At 41.5% G+C, this 18,659-nt stretch overlaps 1 protein-coding gene across 1 annotated transcript in view; it reads left to right on the top strand.

The window, feature by feature from the left end:
- The window catches only part of T265_13228 (hypothetical protein), a gene marked incomplete at both ends in the record, with an annotated part of 42,144 nt that overhangs the window by 3,688 nt on the left and 19,797 nt on the right, over positions 1-18,659 (top strand). Inside the window, 9 exons of the mRNA XM_009167878.1 lie at positions 2,809-2,892; positions 4,727-4,920; positions 6,007-6,080; positions 7,259-7,387; positions 8,462-8,541; positions 9,876-10,484; positions 11,373-11,501; positions 14,718-14,852; positions 15,492-15,644. Coding sequence (XP_009166142.1) covers positions 2,809-2,892; positions 4,727-4,920; positions 6,007-6,080; positions 7,259-7,387; positions 8,462-8,541; positions 9,876-10,484; positions 11,373-11,501; positions 14,718-14,852; positions 15,492-15,644 — 1,587 coding nt within the window. The remainder of the gene's footprint in view (positions 1-2,808; positions 2,893-4,726; positions 4,921-6,006; positions 6,081-7,258; positions 7,388-8,461; positions 8,542-9,875; positions 10,485-11,372; positions 11,502-14,717; positions 14,853-15,491; positions 15,645-18,659) is intronic.

Here is an 18,659-nt window from a genome sequence, read left to right as displayed (position 1 = left end):
CGGATGACACCCTTTCAAAGCCCAACCAGGATGCTACTCTTAGAATTAGATTGGACTATTCGCAAGATATCTGGGGTTAGATCTTTCCAAACTGCTTTTGTTTACCTACAAATCATGAGTAGTTAAGTTGCAGTTTTCATTCAAGTAACAAAATATGGAACATTAATAAACGCTTAGGCGTCTGGTACTTGTCAAGAGACCGTTCGCTAATTCTATTAGTAATGGAATTTAACACAGCATGCGCAATTTGTTTATTCTGTGGCTTCAGCATAATGTAGATGAAACACTTGTATACTGGCCCTGCCAATCGTCTCTCCAAATTTCGATTTGTCCATCCAGTCCCTGCCGAATAGAGACATGCCATCATTCAGTAATTTAATGACTGATCTTCTCGTCCTCCGGAATCAAAATCTTCAGTTTATGCTGGACTCAGTTAGAGTAGCTTGAAACTTGGTCTTGTTAGGTCTGTCACTTTAACTTCACCATCTATTTCGACATTCTCCTTTTGTACCAATCAGTGCTGTTTAGATAAGATTGTGGTACCTTGCTTAGTTGATCAAAATGTATACTGCCCAAATTACCAACACAAAGATTCTTGCGACTCTAAATGTCATGAATGTTCAATAGGTCCATTTTTGTAGGAATGAAAACCCTATCCCTAAAACCAGTTAAAATGGTCAAGCTGTCCACTTGCAGATAAAAAGGGTCCAACTCGGACGTGTAGCAATTGTTACGGCTTCCTCATAGATGCGTGAATTTTGTTTCCTTATTCGCTTGACACCAAGTCTCTCGAAACTAAACGAAGTGAGACCCTCAGCAGGATGCCTGTTTGATTCACTTATTTGTTAAAACATCATGCTTTTTAAACGTCAAACTATTTTTCTTAAGAATGTGTTGATGTATTATATTACAAGAGCTGGTTGCCATAAGGCAATATTTCCAAAAAAAACTATTTCAACTGTTTTTTCCGAGATTACGAACACTAAGAGAAAGCTCAAGTACACCCAGGTGAGACATGTGGCATTTGTTTCGCCTTCTTTGGTATACAGACAACATCAGTATTCATTTTACGCCAAGGTAATCTCATCAAAAGGAAGTGTCCTTGATTAATTTCTTCCCCTTTACTATTTCGCTGCCTCACCACCTTCCGGTATCAAGCTGGGATCTTTTGATTAGGAACCGTTCGTTAGGAAAATATATCTTTTGTTTATTTGTGTGTACCATGCGAAAATGAAGTTGTATTGCTTAGCCTGATGAGGGTCCATTAATAACAAATGTGACTCTTTGTACTATCCTTCAGTTTTTGAAAACGTTGTTTCCACAAAATAGAGTTTGCTAGAACGTTATTAAAGCAATGGATGATGAGGATAGTAGCACTTAACCAAGGTGCTACATATAGTGGTGAAAAAGATATCCACAGATACACAAAAGTTTCGTTCATTTGTGCGGGAAGATGGGCGCATCGGCACACACGCAATTTAATTGTGACGTGTTACGCTGAGATCGCATCACCGTGAAACGAAAGCAACAGATTCTACTTACCAATGTAAGTACGCCTCCATCCAGTCAAGCTGGTTTATTATAGTACATAAAGCAGTGAAGTTTGGATGGGCTTTATTTATCGCATAACATGGCGGATGAACGCCATGAAGTGCTCGTAACTTCTAGTTTTAATCAATGCTGCTGATAACGTGTTGAAGACAACTCACTATGCTTAAGCTTTCTGAAAAATAAATAAATAAGCAAAGCGGGCTGCGGATTTCCAACATGGACTCCTTCTGTTGCATAAAGTAAAGATCTACGCAGGTCGAGTAATTAACATTTCAAAATACAGTTTAGATAAATGTGCGCACGGCTTCTTATGCACCTCTTCCTTCATAACCGAGGAAAACAAACTTCAAGTTTCATCCCACTTTGGAGCAAGATTAAACATCCTAAAAAATCCAAAATAAAAATCAGTCTTTTTTGAACCCGTTCACCTGTCATCGGTAGTAAAGTGAGTGGACAGTCTCAGGCTTATTCTTATGAATGCGGAAAACATGGAACTATTACTTACATTATGAAATGTAACTGGCAAATATCTTCAACCAGATTTCCCTGATTTTCAACTCTTAGAGGGGTCTCTTTCACCGAGGCTTTTCCATCGTGATGTGTACAAAGGATAATTGGCGGACACTTTAAACCCATTGGGTTACAAATGAATGGCCAACATGCTGAACACTGAGGACAATCTATGTTCATCTATCAAGTTGTACAATGGTTAAAATATGTGGGAAAACCCGAGGTCAATTCATTTCACTCATGAAAATGAAGATGCAGGGGCCACTTCTTTCGCGTTCAGCTAGACTGTATTTTAGAAGCATCAGTTTCTCAGATTGTGCAAGGTCCTCTTATTTAACATCATGGTCCTAATTGTAAGGGGACAGGTGAATAGACTTTGGTAGATCACTACTGTAGCATAACTAGTGTTCTTCCAGATGCAATAAGCAGCATCTTTCCCTGAAGCTGCTAATCAATTACAGGTCACTTAAAGGTAACCTACCGTCAGGTAAATTGTCCTGTGTTCCATCCGTGCGCAAGTGAAACATGATTTGCTAGCTTACCTCAGCTGGAGTATAAAGGGTAAGCTTGCTTTCGAAAGTTTCGTGTTCGTCTTCACAATTTGCCAAAAACAAGCTGAGAACAATCCCCACTTGAGATATTACGGCTTTATAATGATTCTTCGTCCCGGAGAACAAGTTTAAACAGGAGTTCTGTGCACAAAGTTAACCAGAGTCCTTATCTGTTGTTTGTTTAAATTCGATCCAGAGTTTGACCACCTGTATGACCCGTCGCTGGTGGCGCGTGTCCCCGTTGAGTGTCCGCCAGAGCCCGAATTCAGGAGACGAAAACGTAAGTATATAGGGGTTGTTTACTACTGCTTCCCTTTTTTACTTTGTGCCCTAATAATGCAAGTTTATTTAAGTTTGTGCATGCCATAGTGGTGGTGATCATCAAAGATACAATTCGTGACCTTTTTTACACTGAGGAATTAAAGCTGAGGTTGTTGACTATCATATTTAGATATTAAAAAGTGACTGCCTCCACTTAATTGCAGGCAAACTAATAGGTGGTGTGCAGCACACCGTCGAAATGCCGTCCAGGCATTCTTCTCTTCAGAATCGCCTGCGTAGGGAACCACAGAAGACTCTCCCGTATATTTATATATGACCCCTTGAGGGTACTGGTAGCATCAAGTTCCAGGGAACACTCAAACTAGATGATTTCACCAGTGTTCATATGAAGGGTGTGGTAACTTTACCTGATACCTATGAGTTGATTGTCGAGAAATGATAAGCAATCTCAATTTTAAGGCATTTCAGCCGGAACGAATCGTTCCTTTGATGCTATAATGGGTCACACTGCTGAAGATTGTGTAAGATTCCCCGAAACAAAGGCATTTAAAACCAAGTTTTCATCCCTTTAATTTGAATAGACACACTTAACGGACCACAAAATCTAAGTGGTTCCTGACAATGAAAGCAAAGTCTAACGGTAAATTGAAGGTCAGTGTATTTCCGGTATGTTATTTGTGTACTGCAGAGTTTTCTGAGCATGGCTGTCTACATTCAAAAAAGCGCCACCATTTTTCCTTTTGAAGCCGTTTGAAATTTGGGGTGATGTACTTCGTATGGGAGCATCAGCCAGGTATGGCTGCCGTGAGTTGCCTTTCTCAGAAAATTTTATTATCGATTTTTTAAACTACTCTTATAAAATTTCAGTAACCAAGAGGCACTACTTAATCACAAGTTGCGCGAACCCGAGTTTGAGACTGGGCTGTAGAGCACAACCATGATGGTGTAATTTAGGTAATCCTCATTTTGGAGGAGTCGACGAAATCGTACTACAGCTGTTACTGTAAATATGTTTTGCAGTAAGCACGTAGCTATGATATCTCTCGGTTGGCCGATGATGATACACTCACTGCTGATTTACCATGTGTCACAATGATCTTGTCAGTATCATTCACAGAAGTGACCAGTACGAAGTTGTCTTCGGTTCAAAAAGCGTGAGGCTTAATTTGTACAGTTTGTGACTCAAATGCAAACCTCATGTACGAGTTAAAACTGATTCTTTTACTTAGTTTATCAAGGTTGATGCCGGTTCTTTTTAGAGGTCCGGATTTTATTAAGATGTACACTTTCCTTCTTTCATGGACAAACTTTCAGAAAACTCTTCAAGAAACCCATATTATAGATGAATATTCGCAAGCAAAATCCGAACGTTTTCTTGAATGAAACTAATCACAAGGTTGCTGACAGACTTCTTCGGCAACTCATGGTCAGTGTCACTCATCTTGGGCGACACACACAGACGCAGTCCTCGAGGTTTCGTGAGCCGTATGTTCTAACCTAACCATAGTTGTGAGAAATTTGCAAAGTACAAACCAACCTTACTTAGATTTGGTCGATTAAACTGACAAACAGTGACCACCAACCCTGAGTAAACCATAAAATTACACTTGTTCAGTCTGGACGACAACTCCAGATTTCGATAAAAGACACTAGATTATGCAGATGGTAGTCGATGGAAACATGCTTTTTATGGAACGATGATGAATCCATTACGGTCAAATGCACATTTAAAGATCTATCAACGGTGGTGGTGCTACAAAAGCTAGAATAGTTCTTTAGACCATGGCAGTAAATTTATGCAGCCTATCTCATTGAATAATGAATCTTCACAGCTCGCTTTACTGAGTGGTGTGCACCGGAAGTCGACAATTTCCAATACAACGACCGCAGCGACTTGTGGAGTCTGGCATGCATGATGCAAATAATGTTGAACGTGAAGGATCTGACAGCCGATGATATGAACTGGGCTTTGCAAACGCTGAAGTCCAATCCAAAATCGTTCTTTCCACTCAACAACCAGTCAACTGTGAGTGTTTTTAAAACGATTTTAATAGACGGTTTTGATTGTTTGTACCAAAGGTTTATCGTAGTTTCATTGGAGATTGTTTAGGAACAGTGGTAAATCATTCGAGTGAACCCGTTTGTGTTTGATTGTAGAGAATCTTATTTCCTCCCAGTTCACTGATCTGTGTTTATCGGGTCAATTCATCTGTAAACGGTTGGACAGACACTAGGTGAAATTTACTAAGCCCCGTATTAATGTCAAGTGATGCAATCGCTGTGTACCTCTTGACCTTGGTGAAATCCTACTTGTGCCGTACACGTACACCTTTCAAGTGATTTTAACGTGACATTTACCCAGGTTGCTTGTGTAGTTCATAATGGATCACTGTATGGATTTTGGGGGACATACGGCTGAACGATCGAAAGTGGCCGGTAAATTCGATGAAGTTGACCTGTTCGATCACAAAGCCCATTCCCTGTGAAAAAAACGGTTGTGTTGCGCCTAGGGCCAACGACACATTCTGGAGATAAGCTGCCATTTCTGTTGTAGTTCCATAACGTTGTTACAGTGTTGGTAACGATTCACCAGCGCGGAGAATGTTGGAAGCTCAGGTGGCGCGACTGGCCGCTAGTTTGTTTGATGAGCTGGACAATGTGACTGCAAAAATTTCCTCACCAATCGAGGTGACATCATCAGTGCGTTGTTATATCACCTCTACTGGTGATTAGATGCATGTAATCAGACTGTCCAGCTCAGTGAGCAAACCGACAGTCATTCGTCGTTAACAATATTTCGGCCGCAACATTGGCCCGTCTGCTTCTTTCTCCAGCCATAGGGCTTCACTAGCGCTTCTGTATTAGTCTTATTTGCATGAGGAAAAGCATTCTTCCGCGATCGAAAAATATTACACGTGGAATTAAGTCATATAAAATTCGGTTTTAGCGCATCTTACGTTGCCATTTTGCTAATCGTACCATCAATCGCTCATTACACGTTTCGATAGATACGTATACTATCTTGGAGCTTTTACTGTTGGTGGTAACTTTGACTTCGACTGTTATAGTTCATTTTCTGCCCAATATGAGACAGGTCCTTTCCATTCTTTAGGACGATGAGGTGAAATTCGTGAAAATTTTGAACTCTATGCTCGAACCGGATCCTGAAAAACGGATGAGCCTGGAGTAAGTGAACGCGCCGTTTTGCATCCAGTCCAGGCGTGACCTCCTAAAACACTCAGTGTAACGGGTGAACGGTATCTTCGAGTGACGCGTAATACCAGAAACTCCGCGTAGGCAATACAAAGTCGGAGCTGGGTTTCTATACGGTACTCGATAGTAGATACGCGTCCAAAACAAACGGTCCACTTGGACTACAAAAGTACAAACCAAGGGAGCAAACAGGCTCTCACGTGCGACAGTCACACGTGCAAAGTCGGCTACAAATGGTCATTTGACCTCAAGGCCAAATGGGTGACGTGGTAAGGACAAACAAACGTCACTTCATATATGCACACTAAACACAAAAGTGGGGCAGGGGTTACAAAGGGGGAAGAGAGTAAACGTAGTGAATTTCATTGTCAACGTAACAGATGATACACTCAGGCTATCTAATTAATGTTTGAGCAACAATATGAATTTCGCCTGCTTCATCGCCTTGTTTACGTAGATACAATGTGTTGGTTGTGTGGCTGTGGGGCACTGCAGCTACTGATAACGGTTTCGATAAAGTTGCTGTCGGCCGTTGTATGTCATCAATCAATACCCATCTGGATAAGTTATATTTACCAGTTCAAACTCTGGCTAAAATTGGCCAGGCTGCGACAACCCACACTGAACAATCTTTGATGTTTTTCAGTCGCAGATTAACGAAGTTTCGCAATGGTACACGGCAGAAGAGCGGATAAGCAATCACAATAGTGGATTTAGCGATGATTGTTCCATCTTGATTCGAAATTTTTCCAAACAAGGATACAATGGTTTGGCTATTGATTTTGATATACTGTGCCCAAGTATATCATCCAGTTTGAGCTTATACTAATTTTATTGCCTAAGAAGCAGCTCTTGGTGGGAAAAGAACCACACGTTTACTGTCTTCATTGATCTAAATGGGTCATTCCTTGAATCCAAAACTATTGAGTCTTTGCTATTACGTTCTGGTGGCATCTAAGCACTCGACGAATGGCTTACCAATTTGGTATTCGTCGAAAGAGTGGCTGTAATCTTACAGAACACAAATGACTGTTTTCCCGCTTCATGAGAATAGGAGTTCCTATTATTTAGGTTAATAAACTTCGTAGAGGAGATCTATACAAACATCCGGTTTCAGCTTTCAAAAGTCATGACCTATCTATCCATTTTAGACAGTTAGTGCAAGACCCTTTCGTTGAAGCCATTCTTGAGCAGGCAGATCCAGAGTCATTGGCGCGCGCCAATCGCTGCATTGTGCGTATGGCCGACCGTGAGTGTCCATTTATCTTATTCCGATTTTGGTTTGTTCTCTATTTAGCAAACAATGTACCGTTGTTTCCAAACAATTTCGTCTCATCACTGCGTGTAAATGTTCGTGCTTTTAGAGCCTGATCAGGACGGCTTATCTGTACCATTCTTGTTAGACAAGAATTTGATGGGCTTTTGTGGATATCTGGCTTCAGCTTGACCTGAACTTCAGTGCATTATAACACATGACTTGGGAACTAAAGCAGCACTGCGGGGGGACAAAGACCACAGAAAAAATATTAAATGAGGAAGCAGAAGGAATCTGAAATGTATTCACATCGTGTACTATACGTAAACTTCGGATTTCAATCAGTCTGTACCCATTCGGAGAACAACTGTGATGTTTTGCGCAAATAATATGACATACGTTTATTGAGGATCGACGAAAAAACGATTTTCATCATCTGCGGGTCACGTAGTCAAGCGAAAATCGCACTGTTTGTCAAAAGCTTCTTAGGTAGAAATGTACTCCTATAAGAAGCATTTCTCTAAAAGTAAATGCGCACTGCATTCGCCGTGCAGTGGGCGCATACCCCTTGATTCCCAATCTGGGAAATTAAATCAGCTGATGGTAACTTTGTCCTCAATCCGAAAACGATTTTCATAGATGGTAAAGTATAGCAGGTGAACACATTCATAGACATGTGTGTTATTATATCCCCCAGTGGATATACAGAGGTTTGGACTGGCTTTGTTGGCCATGTTAGAATTCCTTCTACCCATAATGGCTTTATGAAAAATAAACGGGTAACATACTACTCATAAGGTTGCTGAAAACCTTTTGACAGCCGACGACCGGTTTCACGCTTCCTGGGGCTCATCAGGCAGGTGTGGTCCCAGAGTTTCCTTCAATCTTATGTTCTAACCGAACCAAATTGCACGAAATCAGGAAAATACACTCATTTGCATACAATTTGGTATCGACGGGAGATTCACCTGGAACCAAGCTGAATCTCTTGTTTGTGTTTTTAAGCAACTGAGTGTGCTTCTTCAGACCGCCTCACTTTTCATTTGGCACTGCATTGGAAATATTGTGACATACTAACTGGTTCTGTCGTCAAATAAAGCTTATCTGGAAACGAATTTCTCCGCACTACTTCCAAAATACCATCACTGGTGATCCAACCAGAAACACCGATGGGGGTGAGTGAGTTAACAAATTTGGTACTCTGGGAAGTAGGCAGAGTTCTGTTACTCTAGTGAGCTACGGTAAAGTCAAATAAAACGCAGCGGGAAACCCGCTCAACTTCAGAAGGATCTGCAATACACTTTTGATTTCTGCGTTGTCTATTAAATACTATTATTTGTTCAATTCGGTGACCGATGGTGAGATTGGTCAAAGGAGACCTTACCAGAGAGATGGATGCAGCTGAGAATCGTGTATATTGAGACCAGGGTGGCTTGTTGCTGAGGTGACGAATCAAAACCGCCCTTGGAACCAGAAAATTACCGTTCCGCCGTAACACCGTTTCTGTGTCTCGGTGCGGCATATAAGAGGCAATTGCGATAGCTGAGTTATTGCCAAGTTTTCCAAATCTAGCAGGAGCAGTCAAGACGCCGTTGTTGTGCTCGAGGCTCCAGATTGGTACTTTCTTGCATCTGGGTCAAAACCTGGAACCTAATTACTCCTCTGTGATTAAATCAACCTGGGAATGTTGTATTCGGCTGTCTATGGTACCGAGTGACCCGGCCTCCACTATTCACTTGATGCGATACGTTTCGGATCTGTAACAAGGTATTTTTTCCTAAAAGTGAATTGCAGAAGCCAGAAGAAGGTTCCGCTCGCCGCGAAGAAAGGTTCAGCATCTGGGAACAATAAGCGAAAGATGAGTAAACAAGGCGTGCTCGGTTGTGGAAACTGCCAACAAGAGGAAAGATCTACTGTTTCACATCACAATGGGTTTGCTCATCATCCACTTTTTCTGGCAACATCCCCTGAACAAATAATATATGCGGATATTTGACCGCAGTCCTCCCCTCACATCAATCGGATCATCTATTTGCTTTCTTGCTCACGTCCTTACTCCGTTATTAGTGTGGTCAACCTTTGAACAGGCACCGTGTATGAAATATATCACGTTGGGTCCCAAATGGTCACACGTGTGTATGGTAAGAGTCGTTGCAATATATGGCTATTAATCGATGTAAGTGGCTCTCATGTTGTTATTTTCTATTCAGAGTGTCCAAGTGAGTGTCTGCAGATGCAGGCACATCGGAATGTCTGTATAGACTGGCAGTAAGTCATTTAGCCGTCCGCTTATATTCCTTTCTTCACAATAAGGCTTCTAAATAAATTGTGGCAGTGTGGCAACGAAGCGTCAGTGTTGAAGATGGTGTTACGCTGTCGATGGTCAGGATAACCAAGAGTGGATTTAATTGCTTATTTGTTTACGTCGAGGTTTTAAAACACCAAAGTGTTTTTTATTCAGCTCAGCGCATTCCATTATACTGATTATTCCACTTTTTTGCTTCAATTTTCAGGTTTGCTTCCGGCCGAAGATGGAGAGCGAGCCGTTCGTGACTACTTGATACGCAACTGGCGCCACGAAAATTGTGTAGAGGGAGCAGTTATATGGTTTGCGGAACATTGTTGTCATTCGAATGCTGGGCTCCCTCCACACTTGTCTGGTGTGCTTTTCAATGTGTTAGACCTTCACAAGGCCAACGCGAAGCTGGTACACAACACGCTCATTGTGTTAAATCATTGTGTCTATCTCAGGTATACTGTTATAGAACTTCCTTCTCCCAGTACTGAATCAAGAACCGCTGAGAATGATCAGAATGAAGCGAAAGAATTTAAATATAGCTTGGAAAATGAAGATTTTGTAATCATCTTGAATGCAATGAAACAGCATCCACAGGACCAGGTAATACAAGAGGCAGCGTTGAAACTCCTCGATTCGTTGCTTGGAGCATCACACAGCAACGTTGATGTAGAGGTTGTCCGAAACTATCTAGCCACCCGACAGCATGTCTTCGATCATCTTATAAAAATTGGCCTCATTACTTATCTACTGGAGCTACTACAAAGTCACATGTATGAACTGGCAAGGTTAGGCGCTGAATATTTGTGGAAATACTGTTTTTACGGTAAGAAGTTAGTGTTTCTGTCATCAAACTGAATTATGTTCTATTGGAATGTAAGCTACGGTGAAAGTTATCAAAAATTACTTTACAAAACTGTCATGCCGGGAAGATTTCAGTACTACCGGAGGCTAGCATCTTTGTGCACTGAATTTTCGGGCCTTTTTTGAAATAGAACTTCAAGTGTTTTCTCTGCTTATCGGTATGAGTTTAAAGGGGAACAAGCATATCAATCAAAGCAAAGGAGCTTTGTGCTCGATCTCGAACAAGAAAATAAATGTAAAGAGCCAAAATCCTTCAGAACCTTGTTAAAATTCGCTTCAGATTAATGCGCAGATCAGTTAGTCCTTAGATTGCAAACTGTCTACAGAAGTACAGTAGTACCGGCACTTACCTCTCTGTTCGCCGAATGTAAGCAGAACAGGAGAACGGAAACCACAAACTGTAGATGATGGCCCAGCCTGTTCATTGATTTAAAAAGGTTTCGTTTGTCTGGTTCGGTCGGCAGTGAGAGAGCTAGACAGGAAAGTCGACTGCATTACTGCAAAGCACCATTAATGGGGTGATACAGAGTAAATTGAAGTTACTTGCTTTTCCGAGCACTGTAAATGAGATATTGCATAAGCGAAGTTTCCATCAGCCAGAATGAGTCACAGAACTGAACATTCTGCATTGAACATCGGCTGCCCAAGGACAATCTTTGTGATTGTTAAAACAGTGAAAAGTTTTATAATATTCTTGGTTATCAAAAGTTCTGGCTAACTGGAACAGCAGTTCCAAATCACATAGAGAATCTTGTCACAGACAGAAGATTTGAATCACTTTAGGGTTTTAATAAAGTAACTGGTTATTTTTCACGCTGTTAACTCACTGACAATTCCACTTTCCCAACAGCCCCAATTGCGAGAATGGTTGGAGAGAGCAAAGCTTTGATCACTGTGCTTTATCTAATGCGCAATTATCCTGAGGATATTAAACTATTCACTGGCGGACCGCTTCTTATACTGGCCTTATCATCATGTGGTAAGTAAATGGGCACTAACGATGCAGTCGGCGTAGGCCTGTTTACCGGTTTTTCACTCGTAAATCCCAGCCCTTATCAACGGTATCTCTACAGATTGTCGCATTGCGCACCCTGGATGTTCAAAATTCTACTCACTATTCGGTTTTCATTTCATCGTTGACAAAAGCGAATTTTCAAGGTATCCCTTGGATGTCGTTTGACAGTAGGGCACTTTATTGTTCAGTATCGAGGTTTTTCTGGAATACGACAACGACGTCAACGCCAGTGGTGATTATATCAAAGGTGGGAATGATAGGGGAATGTTCAGTAACTGTACTAACTTCCGTTATACTGAAACTGCTTTCACCCGATTTTAATTGAATTACCTGCTGTGCTTTGTAGAGTGGTTATCTTTACTTCACTGATGATAGTGATTTATGCTGTCGGCGATAACCGGCATAGCTTAAGCTATCTCGTTTCCCCAATACGGCCATAGAAAATTATCGGGATCCCCTCATCAATCAATATAAATGTTCAAGCGATTATAGGAAAACATAAAACGAACACCAGTTATTCGTGCCTAGTAAGTGGGATAGCGTAAGGCTACAGAACAAACTGGGAGCTTTTTGATAATATTGACCGCATTAAGATACTGTTTCCTACGAACAATCCTCCAAAGATTTCATCAGCTAAGATACCAACTTTTCCTCTATACCAAACACTGAGAGAGCTTTACCCATTGTTCAACTCACCTTATTGGGAACAGAAGTGCGTTTTCTGTCAGCTGATTTCAGCTACCTGACTACTGTTGAGTGGTTAGATTGTATGAATAGAAGTTAATCTTGGCAGCAGATCTAAAAATGAATGTGCATTCGGGTTAGAGTTTCACGGGGTGTTTAAGGTACTAGTCAGGTTAAACCCTGAGGCTTTTCAACCTTATTTGTAGTCATCAGGTGAATGTGGTTACAAGTCATGTAACCTTTCTGTTAGGAGTAATGGTCCGTAGACTGCAGGAACACGCGTCCATTGTAGTTGTTGCTTGTTACGGCGGTAGCCCAGCTGAGGCGGTTACTACCTTGGTGTCAGCGATTAATCGCCTTGATTACTCAAGAGAATTGACCCTCTCTCGTTCTGGGTCTCTATTTCTTGGACCAGGTAACACTGTGAGCTTAGACCAGGAAGCAGATCCTTGCTTATAACACAGCTTCATCCTTGTGCATTCGATTGTTAGCTATCCCGACTTCTCTTCAAAAAGAAAGTAACGAACCAGTTCTTAGCGGTAAGCATTTGGGCCTTTCAACAAAGGGTTTAATTTTCACTTATTCTACTGGCTCTCAGGGCGCATTATGAAAGTTTTTGCTGCATTCCAATAATGGCGCATAAGAAAGGGGTGTACATTCCGAATAATTACTCTAAAATGTGTTCGAAGTTTGATTTATACGTATATTCTTACGTACGATAAGATAAACGTACTGGCATGATGCAATTACCAGATTACAGCAGTCACAGCTATCATAATAACCGGCATTTAACTTTTCTAGAAGTCATGTGCCTTTTACAGGTGCGCCTGTTGAATTCACCTAGCTTCACTGCCTTTTAAACTCACTCAAGATACATTGTGCTTACCGACTGTCCATTAGTCATAGTCAGACTATCTTTGCAAGCTGTAACAACGTACAACAAAAAACCTTGCTCGGCAATCCCACCCGATACTACTGAAGGTCTGTAAATTTACCATGCTGGTAGTCGTTTACGATTATATGGGCGTTGGTTGCGCTCGCGCACAACTTTTCATTGGGCACGGTGAACACTGGCTGCTTATTCAGATTACACTGTGTGTGTATGCGTGTAGAGAGTTCTTCGTTCTTCTTTGACTGGGTTGTTTAAACTGGCTTAGTAAGGATAATATTTTTGGACGATCTGCAACCAGGTAATCAGTGTAGCTTTATTAAAGAAATAAAATTGACCCGGCTACTTCAACCATAGGGGTATGGGCCCCACTCCAGTCGTAACGCGAATAATACCTTCGGTAACACTGTGACATCTGACGTCATCATACGAGACGGAAGCAACAGACTACCAGGGCAGGGGCGCATTGAACACATTACCTTAGATAATTGTGCCAAAGTTCAACTGTGGCGGCTTTCCTTGAACCCGAAGAAAAGATTTGGGGACCACCAGAAAGGAATGTACACAAATGTTTTGATGGTATTCTTTACGCCATCTAATCCCGTAGTTCTAGTAAGGTTAGGATCTACAATGAGCTGTCTTAACGTCCATACACAATGAACCCGAAGAAAAGATTTGGGGACCACCAGAAAGGAATGTACACAAATGTTTTGATGGTATTCTTTACGCCATCTAATCCCGTAGTTCTAGTAAGGTTAGGATCTACAATGAGCTGTCTTAACGTCCATACACAACTAATTGGATTCTCCAAGGTTGTAACTGCCACATTTTCTTTCAGCGATGATTCGGGGAGGTGGGGTAGATAGCTGCACACCGGAGGCGGAAGCCGATAAATTCTTGCATCAATACAGCGTCATCAGTGGACTGTTAAGTGGGGGGATTTGGAAGGTGTCATCAGTGGACTGTTAAGTGGAGGGATTTGGAAGGGAGCTATGCATTGAAGACAATAGCTTGGATGCACGAGCGCCATTGGGGCGCGACTGGGTCAAGTCTGATAACGTCTCAAACGATTGATGTGGTCCGTCTCGAAATCACCATCCAGGAAGACGGCAATCACCAGCGCAGCTGAGTAAGCTGATAATGACTTTTATACTTCGTTGTCAAGTCATTGTTTGACCGCCTCTGGCTCGCTTCTGGTTGTGCGAGAAGGGCCCTTCGAGGAAGTTGGTCGACTGACAAACTTGATCTGAACCTGCTATTGGTCTATTTGAGCAAAGCGACTACTGGTAGGTGCTCGGATTGTTTTACATAAATAGTCACCATTTCTGGCAGAAGGTCTCATAAATACCAACTCATCGGCTTAGAATCCCCCAAGACATAACTTCGGTCCCTGAATAGGTCTGATTTTAACCTAGTTTTTTTCAGCTTAAACAACTGATTCAACACTTGGAAACTGGGTAACAGAATACCTTGCGGTATGCTTTTCGCGAAGGTTGGTCAATAATCGCTATAGCTGGTGAGAAATGTTTTGTCTCTTCGCTTCATTAACTGGGAGTTATTTTGGTTTACTTTATTGCCCAAGTTACTGTATTGAAATTCTTTTGTAGAAACAGTTCGGAAGAAGCTGCTAGCTACGTCCGACGTCGTGCCGATTCTGCTACAGGGTCTGGACCGATTCAGCAACTGCCCAGATACAATTTGGAATATATGTCTTGGCCTGAATGTAGTGATTAATCTGTCTGGTACGTCTGCTGGCCGACCCGGTAGTTCATATGATATACTACATTTTATCCTTGAATAACCAGCAGGAATCTGCGATTGCTATTAAAATATTTTCCAGCTAGCATGTCCACTAAAATCAGTTTTAAAAATTACGACGAAGGTACACACAGCGAGGTTTCTTGAATTAAATTCAAAGCAGTTCTTTTCGGATAACGATGATTAACAGCTACATTCTGTGTTGTTATCCAATTTCATAGACATCTTTGAATTCAGACGAATATTTTCAATTCTCAGGAGCGTTTCTTTTTGTATATAGTTTTTCTTGCTGCCGTACATATCGTAGGAGCGTTTTTGTATATAGTTTTTCTTGCTGCCGTACATATCGTATGTAACACACAAACGGTATCCACTCTATGTGAGATTAACCGACCGTTTTGACATTTCTTAAATAATCTTCGGATCGCAGATTACATTATTACTGTTCCGCACATTTAAAATCACCTCCTTTTCAAGTTTGAAAATGCACTGTCAACTTCGTACTTGAAGCTAATTCCTCAATGCTTAGCGTCACATTACTGGCCAAAGGCCATGTGGAGTCACTGTGTCATGAGTTCTTCCATGTCAGATCTAGTGTTTCAAAAGTGCTGTTTCCTTTGTAGAGCATTTTGCACTGCATTTTGTCGGGATTGATGGTGAAACGGAATACCAAACCGACGGGTGTGGTCTGCTGCATGCCCTGTACAGAACCTACCACGATAGTACAGCTATTATTGAAGGATTAATGCGAGTGATCAATGCTGTGATGCAATATGGTAAGTTTAATATGGAAAACGGTTGGTTTATAGGTAACTGGAAGCGGGCAAGCAATCTGATCAACCTATTTCATTCATATCTACTTCAAGCATCATTTTGATGGATATGTGTTGCTGACATCTTTTAAGGGTCACTGTCCGTGGGAAGGCTAAAGCACTCTTTTACCAACTGGAAAAGAAAAAAAGGGATATTTAATGATTGACTAACTGCATGATACTGGAGGTATGTCAGTTTTAAGCCCAATAAAAGTGAGTAGGTCGCAAATGGCAGACGTGAAATGGGAGGTGGGCTTGATAAGCCAATTAAGTTACCAAGCCCAGCTGACTACCTATTCAGTGTGAACGGTACGGCTTGGTGTATATTTCTGTTAAACGGGAGGTCATCAAATTTAAGCCACTGCAATAAATGATAATACTGGTGGCAACTGGCTCATGGAATTACTAACCGCTTTGGATAGGTTTTGTTGAGCTTGACAAATGGTCCGAAATGGAGTAACCACCTGCACTGTTTCATCCAGGTAAGCTAAGATGGAATTCTGGGGGTGACAAATACTTCTCAGATCTATCCATTTCGGTAAATATTTCCTGGTCTTTCTAGGAGAACACCGACTCCTGTAACTTACCTAAGTTTATCGCACGCACAACTGTCATCGCTGATGATTTGTCCCTGTAAGCGTAGAGAAGTTGAATTTGAGAAGGGGAGCCCATTTTTAGACACGGATACTTTTGCCATCTTGTTTACCCAAGATATCTCGGTGGCACTGAACTCAATGCTTTACCAAGGTCTTCTGGTCTGGTGATTTGCATGGAAATCGTTATGGAGGTTGAAAAAAACACGAACACCGTTTCTGATGGTAATGGATGGGATACTTGATCTGGCCACCCCAAATTAAATGTACGAATAAGGAATTAAGTAAAGAGGGAGAACAGAAAAGCACACAAAAGCGCACATTTAGGGATGCAGGCGAAAAGCGCTTTACATCACCAGGATTACCAGATCGTTGGCGTCCACAAAGTGTTCGATGTTCTTTGTTGGACAGAGGCTTCAGCCAAAAGACTACTAAAACCAGGAGATGATCATAAATTTAGCCCTCTCCCGTAGAATAAAAGGGTTAGACGAGTAAACTGAACTTGAGAATCTGCGCTGCTGGTCTCTTACCACCATGGTCTCCCGTTTAATATTCATTACTCATGTCCCTTTTGAATCGATTGCTTTGCGTAAATTTTTTCGACAACCGGATCACATCGCACCATCCATATATCCGGCCACATGTTATTCGTCTACCCTCAAGTCCTTCGATACTAACTGGAATTTTCTGGCACATTTAATGTGATGACGGTAGGTAGCAAAGTGGGATGTCGGGAAGTTGTATGTACCCCGTCAAAATGTTGTTTGTTCCCCATATTTGCTTCTAATTCCTTACCTGGCCCTAATGTTTTTGAAGATGTTCATTTAGCTTCCTCTGCTGCAGACATCTCTTCAATGCTACACTGAAACAAGCTCCAAATGTAAACCACTTCCAGGAAGCTTTTATGTCTTGTATATCTGTTCAGGTCATCCATGTGATCTACCACTCCACGGATAGATGCTTTTTATCTCTTCACAAGCTCCCAACAGTGAATTAGATTCGTCGTGACCCTTTGTTCAGAAACAAGCAATTACGCTGCTCCTTAGGGCAATTCACATACCACAAGCAAAGCGCATTAGAATTCGGTAATCACGTTTCCAGTCCCATTTATAAGGATTATTCACAATACACACAGAAGGTCCATTCGGGTTATTCCCTTAAAATTCATAAAAAACTGCTCGCCCGACGGATCCGACTTCACTGGAGCTCTGAATTTTCTACACCTTCAGCCTTTGCTTTCTACTTATAGTCTTTTAGACTCCAGTTAATAGGGAGCTGCATAAACGATTCACCAATAATGCTGCTGGTGACTGTGTGCGGCCAGGAAATGTCTCCCTTACGAACCGATCAACTCTGCAACACATGCTAAGTACATTACGTATATTGCATTACATACGGCCAGTTTGTTACTCCTTCCCCACCGGCAACAGATGATTCGTTTGTAAAACGTATCCAAAGTTGTACTCCTGCAGAGAATCAAACAACCGCCGGTTTCAGCAAAGGTCTGGTGAAACTGGAAATATGGCTCAACACGATTAATATCGAACTGGCTTCCCGATTCAAACCATGCGGCTGCCTACGTTGATGGGATAGCGTGAATATTTGTAGGACTATGGGGCGATGAAGAGACACTTAAAGTAATTCTTGCTGTCTCAGAGTTGAGATGTCTTGTGGACGTTACATTCAAATCCTGAAGTTGTTGTGTAATGCTTTGTGATAGATATTTTTGCCATCCGACGCATGCCACAGATAGTCGCTATTCTACACTAAATGTGGTTGCATGGGTTGATAAGCAAGTTTCGAAATGGATATCTTTCAGTTGCTTTTCTCAGAGAGACAAAATAGCAACAGAAACCTTAGCTCAATGAAGAAAAAATTCTGCCTGTCGCTTTTATGGAAAGCCAAGTGTTTATGTTTGAAAGCAGATAGTAATTACGACCAGACATTTTGATTAGTATCTAACCTGATATCAGATCGCAAATGAAATGACTAGTTTCATCTAACAGACCTTGTTGTCCTCCAGCATATTGAGCAACACACCATAACTGCTTTATTCTTGACTCAGATACCCCCCTTGAAAGTAGAACAAATTTTAACCTCCCCTCTCTTGTCTTTATGTATAGAGACTGTCCGCTCTCTAAACATCTGTCAACATTTCATTTGACATACCAAAAGTTTTATTAATAGCCTCAAAGCAGAATAAGTTGCGTGGGACTTTCCGCCTCATTTGGCGCATCGAATCTCGACAGAAGTGAAATTGAGTGTCTTTTTGGTAATAAAGTTACCAGTAGTAGCGTTTTCAGGTTCTGAAAAGTCCATGGTTCGAGGAAGGGGTGAAAATAGCTCTGTTAGGACTATTAATCACTCATTTTTGCTTGCCATTTTC

Source organism: Opisthorchis viverrini, assembly GCF_000715545.1.
Source record: "Opisthorchis viverrini unplaced genomic scaffold opera_v5_48, whole genome shotgun sequence".
Lineage (NCBI taxonomy): Eukaryota > Metazoa > Platyhelminthes > Trematoda > Opisthorchiida > Opisthorchiidae > Opisthorchis > Opisthorchis viverrini.
The sequence above is the reverse complement of the archived record's forward strand: the minus strand, read 5'-3'. Positions and strand labels throughout refer to the sequence as shown.